The sequence below is a fragment of the Ornithorhynchus anatinus genome, chromosome X1, assembly GCF_004115215.2.
Source record: "Ornithorhynchus anatinus isolate Pmale09 chromosome X1, mOrnAna1.pri.v4, whole genome shotgun sequence".
Taxonomy (NCBI): domain Eukaryota; kingdom Metazoa; phylum Chordata; class Mammalia; order Monotremata; family Ornithorhynchidae; genus Ornithorhynchus; species Ornithorhynchus anatinus.
The window spans coordinates 45,509,399-45,523,526 of NC_041749.1; the positions used below are offsets into that span (position 1 = coordinate 45,509,399).

Sequence of the window (14,128 nt, forward strand, 5' to 3'; positions counted from 1 at the left end):
GTCTCTAATGGCTCCCTGCCCGCCTCTTCCTGCAGAATGTCAAGAAGTGTGAGCCCCTGATACCGACATAGGGAGGTTGCTCTAGGTTCTTCATGCTTGCCCCTGGTTTGGCTGAGGGGTATATTAAGGGTTCAGGAGAAGGCCAACTGGACACTGGAAGGATTTCAATTCTTCCTCAAGAAGCTCAGTATACAAATCATTTTTGTTTACAGTTTGTTTACCTGGTGTCTCAATGAGCCTCACATTTACACGGAAGTGGAAAAAAAAATTGGTGGCGTCAGCCACTCCAGATTTGCAATGACTCTGGGAGATAAGAACATCCAAGAGAGAATGAAGTGGGTATTTACCAAGCGCTTACTATGGGCCAAGGGCTCAGTGACGGGGTAGACAATCAGAGCGGACTTGGGTGCTATCCCACACAGGGCTCCTGGTTTAAAAGATAGTGAGAGTTGGCAATTCACTCCCATTTTACAGACAAGGAAATGGAAGCCCCTCTAGGTTAAGTGACTTGCTCAAGGTAATGTAGCTATTGAGTCCAACTAATGACGATTTTGTTTTTTTGGTTTTTTATGGTATATGCTAAGTGCTTACTATGTGCCAAGCACCATTCTGAGTGCTGGGGTAGATACAAGTTTATTAGGCTGGATAGTATCCCCGTTCCACATGGGGCTCACAGTTTAAATCATTTTACAGTTGAAGAAATTGAGGTACAGAGAAGTTAAGTGTCTTGCCCAAAGTCACCCAGCAAGCCATTGGTAGAGCTAGGATTAGAACCCAGGTCCACTGATTCTCAGGCCTGTGCTCTTCCCACTAGGCAACACAGGATTTTCCAAACTGAAAGTCCTACCACCGCCAGAAAAGCTGCCTGCAGACGCCACCTCCACCTTCCCTCGCTACACTTACCGGTCAGGTACTCGAGCACGGCAGCCATGTAGACAGGGGCACCGACCCCGATGCGGTATTTGGGGTGTCCCTTCTTGATGTAGCGCAGCATCCTACCCACTGGGAAGATGACCCCGGCCTTCGCCGAGCGGGAGGTTTTGGTCGACTTCTTTTTCCCGCCCCGACTAGACATTCTGTTCGTCCTGGGTGTAGAAGGGCTCTCTGTAGAGACAGAAGGGGGCGGGGGAAAGGATGGGGGTTAGACAGAAGCATTCGGATGGCTCATCGGCAGAAGTCTGGAGACAGGACGTGTCCCTGGGCCCCTCCCCCTTTTAGATCAGGCTAAAGCGCCATTCCGCTTCACAGGCTTCTAAATTGCAGATCAACCAGGGTGGCCATCCCGCCGATTCCGTCTGGTTTCCGGCCAGGCCAAACCAGGCCGGCACCCATGGGGGGTCAGGTGCTTCGAGGCCTGTTCCTTCACCATTGGCACCCAGCCAGCCTGCCAACCTCTGCTGCCAAGCTCCTGGCCTCAGACCCTGAGCCAGACTTCACGCTGACGTGGTGGGGAGGGGGGACACGTGTTGCTTCTGAGGCAGATGGAGGGTTTGGGAAATCTCCTTCCCCGACCCTGGAGAACGCTCTAGGGTTGCATAAACTCTACACTCTCTGCAATAGGCCCGGATGAAGGCAGCACATCATGTTGCACGTCCGATGTCATGCTGCATATGGAGTTCAGTGCCACCCCTCTCCGATCTCTGCCACAGTCAGCCTCTCAAATACCACTTGGGCAACGATGCCCTACCTGCCTTTTGAGGCCGTACCTCTGGAGAGAAAACTGTAGTCTCCCAGTAACCCAAAAGCCTCACTGTTAGAGTTCTGACACCTGGCAGCAGGGGTATTTACTGACTAAGATTCTCCTCTACACCTCTCCTCAGAGCCAAGGAAAGCATTAAGATATTAAACAGGGAGGCTACTGCCAACTTTTTTGGCTTTTCGCCTTCCCAGTGCGCAGCTGCCAGTACGCATTCCTAAGGTGGTTTACAATTTCATTTAAGGTGACGGTGGAATGTGCTGTACTTGAAGCTTCCCAATATACTATCCTGCAGGCGTTCTCTGCAGGGTCACCTGACTTCAAAGACCTCCTGCCAATCATCCTAGGGACGGATTGTTCACTTTGTCTCACTCCTAACCAGAGGAAGTCCACAAGGAGAAAGGTACAGGGGAAAGCCATAGGTCAGAGAAGTAATAAAAAATTTTCATCTAAATAGAACTTGACTTCTAAAGGCTCAAAACCCATGGCCACCCCTCAAGATTGCCTCACTTGGTACCCAAAAGCACAATGGATGGAGCACGGAGATTTAGGAGGAAAAGTCCACCTCTAACCTCCTCCAGGAAATCCCAGCTAACAATAATAATAATTGTGCCTTTTCTAACCATCCAAATTTCCTCTACGATGACCCTAACACCTATCATATCCCATCTTGATTACTATATCAGCCTCCTGGCTGACCTTCCTGCCTCCTGTCTCTCCCCACTCCAGTCCATACTACATTCTGCCGCCCGGATCATTTTTCTTAAAAAAGCCATTCAGTCCACAACTCCCCATTCCTCAAGAGCCTCCAGTGGTTGCCTATCCTCTTTCATATCAAACAGCAATGCCTTGCCGCTGGCTTTAAAACAGTCAGCTCTTACTGATCTTCTAGAGCCCAGCCTGCACACTTTTCTCCTCTAGTACCAGCTTGCTCACTGTAACTCGATCTTTGTGTATCTCATCACCAACCTCTACCCCACATTCTCCCTCTGACCTGGAACTCCCTCCCCGTCGATCTACATCAGACCACCACTTTTCCCACCTTCAAGGCCTTATTCAAATTACATCTCCTCCCTTCCCAGATTAAGCCCTCTTCCCAGATTAAGCCCTCTCCAGTCTTCACTGCCTATGCACTTGGCTCTGTACCCTTTATGCCTGATATTCACCCCATCCTCAGCACCTCGGCACCTGTGTACATAACCATAATTTAATTATATTAATGTCCGTCTCCCCCTCTAGGCTGTAAGCACCTCATGTCAGGGACTGGGTCTACCAACTCTATTGTACTCTCCCACATGCTTAGTACAGTGTTCAGCACATAGTAATCACTCAATAAATACCACTGATCAGTTAAACACTTACTACATGCCAGGTACCATACTAAGGATTGGCATAGGTACAAGATAATCAGGTCAGATACAGTCCCTATCCCACATGGGGATCAGAGTTTACATAAGAAGGAGAATAAGTGTTCGCTGTCTATTTTATAGTTGAGGAAACTGAGGCACTGAGAACTTAAGTGACTTGTCCAAGGTTACAGCAGACAGGTAGCAGAGTAGGAATTGGAACCCAGGGCCTCCAACCCCCAGGACCAGGCTCCTTCCTCTCGGCCTCAAGTATTCTCGTATTCTCAGACTAATCCCTAACACCATCAACCCATCAGCCTCTCCCAGCACTTGATAGATTTACACCAATCTTTAGCATTTGTGGACAAATGTACAATCAAGCATTCAGCTATTTCATCCTGATAGATAGGCACCGCTCCCTATTAAATCCATTTTTTCCTTCTGCTCCCACACCTTGTAACTATCTCTGTCTGCTTGCCTCCCCCATTACAGTCTAAGCCCTTTGAGGGTAAGAGCTGGGTCATTCCCCACTGCTGAAGTAAATGGTTATAGACAGCTAGCCTACCACACCATGCCAGTGGGAATCTCATCAGTCCTTGCTCCCGCCCAGGAAGGGAGAGGAAACTCCTATAATGTGGGACCTATTCAACTGTTCAAACACTGAGAGGCCATGGTTGGAGCTGTGGCTGTGTCTGCTGGACTAAGCGGCGAGGAACCTGAAACTCTGCTCCTCTGGCCACAGTGCCCCACTGCTCTTGCATTTATCGTTGGTCTTATCTCTAACAGTGTTTTTGTGGGGTGTTAGTGTTTCCCTCGTTCCCCTACTCCCTGTCTTATTCTTAGATTGGGAACCCTGTAGGGACCATGGATGCTCGCTGTGGGCTGGGAGGCACAGGAGGAACAAGTATCAACTTAACCCACATGGCACCTGGGTGCTGGCATCAAACACGGCAATAGAGCAGCCACCAAACAAAATCCCGCCACGCTGGGGATTATTGTGACCAGATGAGGGTGGAAAAGCACGAATCATTCAATCCCCATCCTCCCTCACTCCCTCCCACAAGACCAGTGTGGGACAGTAGCACCTACCGTCCCAGAGGGACCTGCAAAATTGCTCCAAATGGAATCGAAGACAGGGATGGAAGTGCGACTACTCTTCCTACCAAGAACTGGGTTTTGCTACTGGGTTTTACAACAATGATTTGGTCATTAGTTGTAGTTTTGTATTGTTTAAGTGACTGTTTAACTCCATTTAGATGGTTGGGGACAGGGACAATGTCTAATCTGTTTCACTTGTAATTAGTTACCCCAACGGCTAGGAACGTGTCTACCCATCTGTTATATTGTACTCTCCCAAGCGCTTAGTACAGTGTTCTGCACACAGCAAGTGCTCAATAAATTTGATCGATTGATTAATGGAGCCAAATTCTCAACTGTTTTCCCAATGCCTAGTGCAGTGTTTGGCACCCAGCAGGCGCTTAATAAACATTAATAAAAATAAACTACTACAAATGTGAACTGAGTCCTCTGGAGGGAGGTGCAAACATTTCCGTGACCCCAGAGGTTCCGTTCCAGACAGCACTTACCCCCACCTGCACCTGGATTCACTCGTTGGCCAAAGGCCCATTTGGAGCATTTGCTAATCTCCTTTGCAGTCCTGCCACTCAATTTCAGTGGGGAAGGAGGACCAAAATGAAGGAGAAAGCAAACTGAATATCTGTATTACCGCCAGGACCTCACCGTAGACTGAGGCCCAAGTTAGGGAAAGGAAAGACTTGGTTCAAAAACAAAGGGGCGATAGCTGGGGAGGGGCAGGGAGAACAGCGGTGGAAAACAGAAGGCATCACTACATTGAGAAGCAAGGGCCAACTGCCTCCTAGTTCTAAGAACTGCTCTAGAGCTTCCCGAGGAACAAAGATGTAGCAAACTCTTATAGATAGTAAGCTCCTCAAGGGCAGGGAATCACATCTGTTAAGTCTACTGTACTCTTCCAAATGCTTAGTACAGTGCTCTACATCCACTGAGTGCTCAGTTGATACCATTGGTTAAATGACTGTTCACAAAAATCATCACAGCATCTAGAATACACTGTGTTCCACACAGCATCCCTTCAGATTCAGGAAGACTCAAATTCAGGGAGTGACCTGCATTGTTTCAAGCTTCAGTCTAAGGAGATTTGATAAAAAAAAAACACTGCCTCTAACAGGTGCTCACTAAATGCAGGAAATATATGTGTGTGTGTGTGTCTCAATAAGATTAACTAGGTTTTGTACAAACATTTTGATACACTCAGTATAATGTTACTGAACATGATTTTCATAATCATTAGTCTAAATCTCCATCAAAACCATAAACATTAATTCCACTGTTATTTTTAAAATAAAACAAAACAAAGTGTTGAAGACGCCATGCAAACCAACAGAGCTCCGATGGGTAACATTTTTGAGGGGGGTCCCCTCCTGTTCTGAATGGCCAATGCTCAGAAAGAATGCATGTGGCCTTCGCTCTCCCACACAATCCCTGGCCTCCCTTGACAGCCCATTTTACACACACACACACACACACACACTATATGCTTGGCATATAGTAAGCGCTTAAATACAATTATTATTATTATTATTATATGTACCAAGCACTGTATGTAGCACTGGGGTAGAAGCAAAATGATCAGGTCGGACACAGTCCCCGTCCCTCATTGGGCTGACTGATGCCCTGAAGGTTACAGCCATCATCCATCATCTTCTATTTCATTAGCATTATCGGGTTGCAGCAGAGGACGTGATTATTTTGGTACATGTAACTCAGCGGAAATGCTCAGGTTTGGGTTTTGTTTTTTTTTTAAATGATTGAGCATGCCCATGCCAATGCCCAAGTTCCTGTTCTTCCTCCGGCTCCCCAAATTCACGAATCCTGTTGGCCTCCCCTAATAGGCTTCAAGTATTTTGGGAGTGGGGAAACACTCAGTGGTTTTTAATGAGACTGAATTAAGCTCTTGGGAAAGAACAATACAACAGAGTTGGAAGACAAGATCCTTGCTCACAAGGTGCTAACAGCCTACAGGGAAAAATGAGTCTTGCTGCATTCATCTTTTCCCAAGTGCTCATTTGTATCAGTGCTTTGCACTCCGTAGTGCAAACATCTCCAGAATCCATCCCCACTTCTCCATCCAAGCTGCCATCATGCTGTTCCGAGGGCTTGTTCCATTCTGCCTTGATGACTGACCTCCCTGCCGCCATCCTCTCCCCTCTCCAGTTCATACTTCACTCTGCTTCTGGGAAATCAACAGTCTGTGCTCATCTTTCTGCTCTTCAAAAACCTCCCATGGTTGCCCATTTATTTCTTCATCAGGTAGAAACTCCTCACCATTGGCTTTAAGAGGAGCAGCGTGGCTTAGTGGAAAGAGTCCAGGCTTGGGAGTCAGAGGTTGTGGGTTCTAATCCCGGCTCCACCACTTATCAGCTGTGTGACTTGGGGCAAGTCACTTCACTTCTCTGTGCCTCAGTTACCTCAACTGTAAAATGGGGATTAAGACTGTGAACCCCACATGGGACAACCTGATTGCCTTGTATCTACCCCACCCCAGCGCTTAGAACAGTGCTTAGCACATAGTAAGCACTTAAATACCATCGTTGTTATTATTATATAAGGCACTCAATCAGCTCTCTCCCCTCTCTCTCTCTTTTCAGAGTCGTATTAAAACCACATCTCTCCTAGGAAGCCTTCCCTAGGCAATCTATAACAATAACAAACACTATTATATTATTATTAAGTGCTTACTATGTGCCAAGCTCTTTACTAAATAATAATAATAATAATGTTGGTATTTGTTAAGCGCTTACTATGTGCCGAGCACTGTTCTAAGTGCTGGGGTAGACATAGGGGAATCAGGTTGTCCCATGTGGGGCTCACAGTCTTCATCCCCATTTTACAGATGAGGGAAGTGAGGCACAGAGAAGTGAAGTGACTTGCCCACAGTCACACAGCCGACAAGTGGCAGAGCTGGGATTCGAACTCATGAGCCCTGACTCCAAAGCCCGTGCTCTTTCCACTGAGCCCCGCTGCTTCTCCAAAACTAAACACTGGGGATAGATACAATATAAGCAGATAAGATACAGTTGCTGACCCACATGGGGTTCACAGGCTAAAGGGGAGGGAGAACAGGTTTTTAATCCCGATTTTACAAATGAGGTAACTGAGGCTCAGAGAAGCTAAGTAACTTGCCCAGGGTCATAAAAGCAGGCAAGTGGCAATGGTAGGATTAGAACCCAGGTCCCCTGACTCACACACCTCCCACACTTCTCATCTCCCTACTGCATCACTTATGCATTTGAGTCCTTAGCCCCTCAGTACTTAGCTCTGAAGGGAAAAATTGGGAAAACATCCCCTCCTGTTCTGATTGGCAAATGCTCATGAAGAACACAAGTGTTCCCAGCTCTCCCACCTGACCCTGGACCCTCCTGGGACTTAGCTTTCCTTGGCACCCTATTTTGGTGGTACCAGGAGAGTACAATACAGGGAGATTACCTTGCAGACTACCAGAGATGGCAGACCTGTTCCCATCCCATCATGATCTTAGAGTCGAGAAGACTATGTATGTATGAGCGTTTTCCAACAGCTATCTACATTTAAAATATTTCATTTAACAGAGACTTACCCCCTCAGTGAGATACAACCACTTAGGAACTCACCCCACTCCCCATCTCCACAGCCCTTATGTACAAACTTTTACCATTGATTACTTCCTGTCACTTATTTTAGTTTCTGTCCCCCTGGCTAGACTGTAAGCTCCTTGAGGGTAGAGATCCTGTCTACTAACTCTGTTGTACTCTCCCAAGTATTTAGTATTGTGTTCTGTAAGAGCTTAATAAATACTATTGATTGATTCAGGGGGTGTTCAATGAATACCATTATTACTACTATCAATCAATGGCATTAATTGGGGACTCACTGTGTGCAGAACACTGTACTAAGTGCTGTAGTACTTCTGTAAGCTGCTGTATGCTTCCCACCTTCTCCCTTAGCCTTAGGTGTAATATATATATATATATATATATGTATGTGTCCGTGTATACACAGACATACACAGGACTAGGTGCAGCTGGAAGGTATCTATCTATTGGTATTCAATGGTACTTATTCAGTGGTATTTACTGAGCACTTACTATGAGCTTGGGAGAGTACAATACAGCAAAACTGGCAGACAGTCCCTTCCCAGAGTGAGCTTAGAGTCTAAAGGAGTTTCGATGTGTGTATGAATGCTTTCCAACGGCTATGTACATTAAAAATATTTCATTAAACAGTCTTAACACCCTCAGATATAGGAAAACTCTCCTTCAGCAACTAATTGGCACTCTTCTGCTCCGCCCTATAAAATCTTCTACAATGACCACTTTACAAGAATGAAAAGTTCTAATGAGAGCTGTAAAAACAGATTTAAAACACACCCATGAATAGCAATTAAATTTAATTTAACCTGCATTTGCCCTTCTATGCCATCTTTTGTCCACACAGCCAACCAACAGCTTTGGAATGCCCATATGTTTCTCCACCTGATTCCCATTTGGCCGAGAGTGGCTGGGAATTGATACGTGTGGTTGTGATTTCCTGATCATCAGCTATCACAGGGCCATGAGAAGATGCAAACATTTTAGTGCTCTCTTGCATCTACAAATGGGGGAATCTGCCTCCCTTTGAAAAGGATGGCAGAATCTGAATCAGGGCTCAAAAGACCGTCTGCTGGTTGCAGAGGTTTTGACCCACCTCTGTGGTACTGCTGGTATTGCTCTTCTGCACCATCCATCGACGAACAGGTCTGTGGTGAGGGACTTCCTTTATTGGGTTCCCCACATCCCCCAAGGGAACAAAATGATTTGTGTGTCATATGCCCGCAATGAGGCTGTAATCTCGGTGGACCCCACAGTCACGGGGCTAGGAGGGCCCTCAAGGGCATGGTATTCAACTCCTCTGCCTTAAGGTAGAATTGCCTTGAAGCCAGAGAAGAGAGAATTCCCTCCCTACTTAAATTTGTCCGGGGACAGAGACTGTAAAACTTCTACGCATCTCTTACTTCCGTGGCTCAGCCCTCGGCCTGGAAGACCAGCCCTCTCTGCCAAATTGAAAATGTCTCCTCCTAAAATGGCAGATCTACTGGCTCTTGTCCTCATCTGTGACGGCCTTCCCAGGGCCAACATAGAACGATCAACCACTGGAGCAATTAGTCAATCAGTGGCATTTACTGAGTGCTTACTGTATGTCAAGCACTGTACTAAACTCTTGGGAAAGTATAATACAACAGAGTTGGTAGACACGTTCCCTGCCCAAAATAAGCTTACGGTCTTCAGGGGGAATCAGAAAACACTATAAATAATTGATATTTTTAGAGCATCTTAAATGTCACCAGTCCCGCCCACAGGAATGTCACCAGTCTCACCCACAGGATCCCAAAGGTGGCCAGAAGCCAAGGATCATGATGCGGGATAAGATTACGGTGTAAGAGTTAGTGTTTAGAGACACTGGGTGGTGCCTGGTACCTGGAGGCACAGGAGGAAGAGGTATCAACTTAACCCACATGGCACCAGGGTGCTGCCATCAAACATGGCATAGAGCAGCCACCAAACAAAATCCCGCCATGCTGGGGATTGTGGTGACCAGGTGAGGGTGGAAAAGCACGAATCATTCAATCCCCATCCTCCCTCACTCCCTCCCACAAGACCAGTGTGGGACAGAAGCACCTACCGTCCCGGACGAACGTGAAAAACTGCTCCAAATGGAATCAAAGCCAGGGATGGAGGTGCGACTACTCTTTCCACCAAGAACTGGGTTTTGCTACTGAATTTTATAACACTGATTTGGTCATTAGTTGTGGTTTGTATTGTTCAAGAGTCTGTTTACCTCCATTTAGATGGTTGGGGACAGGAACAATGTCTAATCTGTTTTACTTGTAATTAGTTACCCCAATGGTTGGCAAGGTGTCTGGTAACTTAATAAATACATCACTCCTACTACCAGAATGACCTAACTCCCTGGGAAATGGTTCAAGGCCAAAGAACTCTGGGGGATCCAGAGGGCATCGGCGAGAAAGACAAGGGCATCAGCGAGAAAGACAAGTCCATCGCACAGAGAAGCTGGCAAAAGTAGAAGCTGGCAAAAAAAGGCTAAAGTAAAATATTGACGTGCCTCTATGCACTATGATCTGTGATGCTAGTAGCAGAGAAAATGAAGTGGGAGGCACTGGAATGTTTAGCGGCTAGTGAGATTGGAGGGACGGAAATCACTGGGATCGTGGGCAGGCAAGGAACTCAAAAGGAAAGACCAGGCTGGGCCCACGGTGTGACAGAGTGTGCGTATGGCAGGCACTGAAGGTTGGGGATGGAGAACAACAGAGAGACTAATGAATGAATGGAACTGAGCATTTTCTGGGTGCACAGCACTGCATTGAGCACTTGGGGGAGTGCAGTACAATAGAGTTCCAACAACATAATGGTCTCTGAAGGTCAGGAAGCACCTTGGGATCTGTTTGGGTAGAAATTTCAAATATATATATATATTAGAACTGCAGAGTCCTACATACTGCCTGACCAGAAAATTGGTAGCTGACACCAGGAAAGCTGTAAAATTTAGGTCAGGTAATACTAGCAAGAGACTTCAATTATCCTCACCTACATTGGCTGAAAGATGCATCAGGAAGACAGATGGAGATCAGATCCTTGGATAAAATAAATTATTGTTTTTTGGGGTCCCTAAGGAAAACAGGAACTAGGACCCTGGAACACTAGACTATAAGCTCTTTGAAGACAGGGATCGTGTCTACCAACTAATGTACTGAACTCTCCCAAGTGCTTATTACAGTGCTCTGCACATGGTAAGCGCTCGATAGGCACAACTGATTGGTTGATTGGTATAAGTAGTCAGCATCACTAACAGCATTCATTGAGCACCTAATGTGTACTGTTCCAGGGAACTGGGAACATACAAGTAAAAGACCGGCTCTGCCCTCAAGGCGCTTAAAATCTAACAGGGGAGACAAGCATACATAAATGGCCAAGCTTACAAAAATACGACAGCCAACATGGAAAGAAAAATGTGATGGATTTAGCTTCGAGGAATTGTCAGGTGGGACAGAATGTTGGGATAAAACGTGATAGATTCACTAATGCAAAAGGAATCTCACAACTTGATCAAATTTAACACTCTTCCCAAAGTGGGGAGGATCGGGTGGTTGGAAGATGGATGCAAAAAGACCAACACAAGAATATACAACTGCAGAAGAGAAAAATGACAAAATGATGGCCTTCACTAGAAAGACAAGGAAAGAAGAAGCTCAAATTACCACTCAAGACATTCCAGTAGAGGGGTTCTGAAGGGTCCGTGACAGAGGTCCGATTTGTATACGAGGCATCTGATTGGCTTCAATTTTGCCTGGCCATCCTATTGATACTACTTATCCTGAGGCCAAAGGGGGTGAGCCATGATCCAACATGCTGCCACTCCTCACCTCCTGCCAGCCATATGATGCAACCTGATGCTAGCCTCATGCCCACCCACACTGGGTTGGGCAGTGGCCGCAGCATTCCCTGGTCTGGGGGTTACCCCTGCATCTGACTGCCGCTGGTCCTGGGGGATGCATTTCTCGTCTGTTTTTTTGAATAAAAACGAAAACACATAAGAGGAGTCTTGCAGGTGCTTTCCTGCTTTCCGGGAAACACATAAGAGGAGTCTTGCAGGTGCTTTCCTGCTTTCCAGGATGACAAACGGGGAGATGGACCTCAGGCAGCATGAGCCAGTACAGACTCACTTCCATTTGTACTGGTTTCCCGCTTTGAGAGGAGGAGAAAAGGAACCCCTTCTGACCTCTCTGTCTCCTGGTCCAGCAGTGGATGTGTACATATGCATCTCCCTCCATCCACCTGGGCTGGCGGCGATACCAACAGCAGCTCTCCGTGACCAGTGAGGAGAGTTCTGGCTCCCACAGTTCTGATTAGACTGTAAACTCACTGTGGGCAGGGAATGTGTCTGTTCACTGTTTTATTGTACTCTCCCAAGCACTTACTACAGTGCTCTGCACACAGTAAGCACTGAATAATTAGGACTGACTCAACGACTAGTGGGAGCTGCAGCAGCTCTCCGTAACTGGCAGGGAGAGCCACTGGCTGAGGCAGCCCAGACCGGGGTCTCCTCTGTCCCTGCCACGGGGGTCACTTCCAGGTTCACCCACACACACTCTGATGGAAACCTTGCACCTTCCTCGTCTCGATTCGTTCCTCCCGAGCTTCGCAAAAAGCCCCACCTCCCTTCTCCCCGGCACCGTCCCCTGCTTAGATCGGGTGATCCAATAAACTACGAGAAGATCAAATCGTTAGCTATCCTCTTGATAGATTTTGCCTGAATAATATTTCGCAGAGCAGAATGTACCATCTGGTCATGGACCTGTCCTGAAGGCAGGAGGAAATGTGAGAGTGCAGAGAAGGAGAGGGGTCAGGCTTGGTGAGGAAGATTTGGGATTCATCCATGCAGAGATGGTACTTGAAGCTGAGGGAGTGAATGAGTTCTCTAAGGGAGTGGGTGTAGATGGGGATAAGAAGGGGACCCCAAATTGAGTCTGGAGGGATTCCCACAGTTCAAGGTGGGAGGCCGACAAGGAGCCCACAAGAGAGACTGAAAAGAAACAGATAGGAGGAGAACCAGCAGAAGACAGTGTCAATGAAGCCAAGGTTAGATAACGTTTCCAGAAGAAGAGGTTGGTCCACAGTGTTGAAGGCAGCCGAGGGGTCGAGAAGGATTAGGATGGACTAGAGGTCTTTGGATTTGGCAAGGAGGTCACTGATGACCTTATAGAGGGCATGGTGTGGAGGGGGTGGAAGCCAGACTGGAGGGGTGGAAATCCATTGATACTTGAGGGTAATAAATTCAAAGCCAACAAAAGGAAACACTTCTTCAACCATGGGGTGGGAAGCTTATGAAATTTGTTCTAGATCACAAAAAGCTGTGCAGTTTAAAAAACCAATTAGTTCAAGAGCAGTTTGGATAAATTCCACAGATGAGTGACCCATCAGAAGTGACCAGATAGAAAGTTCAGTATGTAGATGGTCTATCTCAAAACATTACAAGGACTCGTGCGATTTTGCCCTCCTCGACATACACCCCTAAATATCAGGATGCCTACCAGGAGGGCAACATCAGTTCCTCCAATCATCCCACTGTCCCTGGCAGAGAAGACAAAGTCCTGAGCTGGAGAGATCTATGGTCTGACGTAGCAGTGGCCTGGCAGGGCTCAGCTCTGATGGAGCAGTCAGCTGGAGCAAACGAAAGCTTAAAGGAGTCTCAAGATGACCTTTCAGGGAAAGCTCAGCAGTGGAACCCGCTGCAGAGGAAGAGGTATGTTCTTGTACCTTTCTCTCAAGCCACCTCTGGAGTGTGGTCCACTGACCCCAAGTGCTTAGGTTTTTGCAGCGAGGCTGGTGCTCCTGAGCTGGCTCTGCTGTTCTTGTTCTGTCTTTTGAGGACAAGGGCACTATTGTAGCAAAGAAGAATCATCTAAAAGGAAAAGTTGCTTTAACTGCAAACTACTGGCGCCAACCACCATGGACATGGCCTGTGGCCAGCTGGGAACCCCTTGCCTCAGTGTCTCCACGCATCTCAGAAGACACAGGAGATGGAGGAAATCAGGCCCATCGCTCTCCTTAGAAGGCTCCTTCTTTGATGTCATGCTTTCTTAATAAGTTCAACTCAGTCAGAATGGCAAGATATTCTCCCTACTTTCCTCCCTTGAACTTTCTCTTTTCCAAACTATCTTCAAAAGCACCTTAAGCACTCTGAGGTTCACCCCTTCCCCAACCCCATCACACTTATGAAATCTCCATCCATAATTCATTTTAATGTCTGTCGCCCCCTCTAGCCTATAAGCTCCTTGTGGTCAGGGATCATCAATACCTACCTCTTCGCTACAATACTCTCCCAAGCAGTTAGTACATTGTTCTGCAGACAGTAAGGGCTCAATAAATCCATTGATTGGCTGATTGAAAACCAAGGCCAGTCATAGCTAGAACAATCTTTCTGCTCAGAGACAATGCTCCTGACTGTGAGATGA

General features: G+C 46.9%; 1 protein-coding gene across 4 annotated transcripts in view; it reads right to left on the minus strand.

Annotated features, from left to right (window-relative positions):
* LOC100073594 (core histone macro-H2A.1) overlaps window positions 1–14,128 on the minus strand; it is a 99,053-nt gene that overhangs the window by 71,837 nt on the left and 13,088 nt on the right. For all 4 annotated transcript variants that reach the window (XM_029050753.2, XM_029050751.2, XM_029050752.2 and 1 more), the window contains exon 2: window positions 904–1,104. In XM_029050753.2, coding sequence (XP_028906586.1) covers window positions 904–1,075 — 172 coding nt within the window. In that variant the 5' untranslated portion in view covers window positions 1,076–1,104. The remainder of the gene's footprint in view (window positions 1–903; window positions 1,105–14,128) is intronic.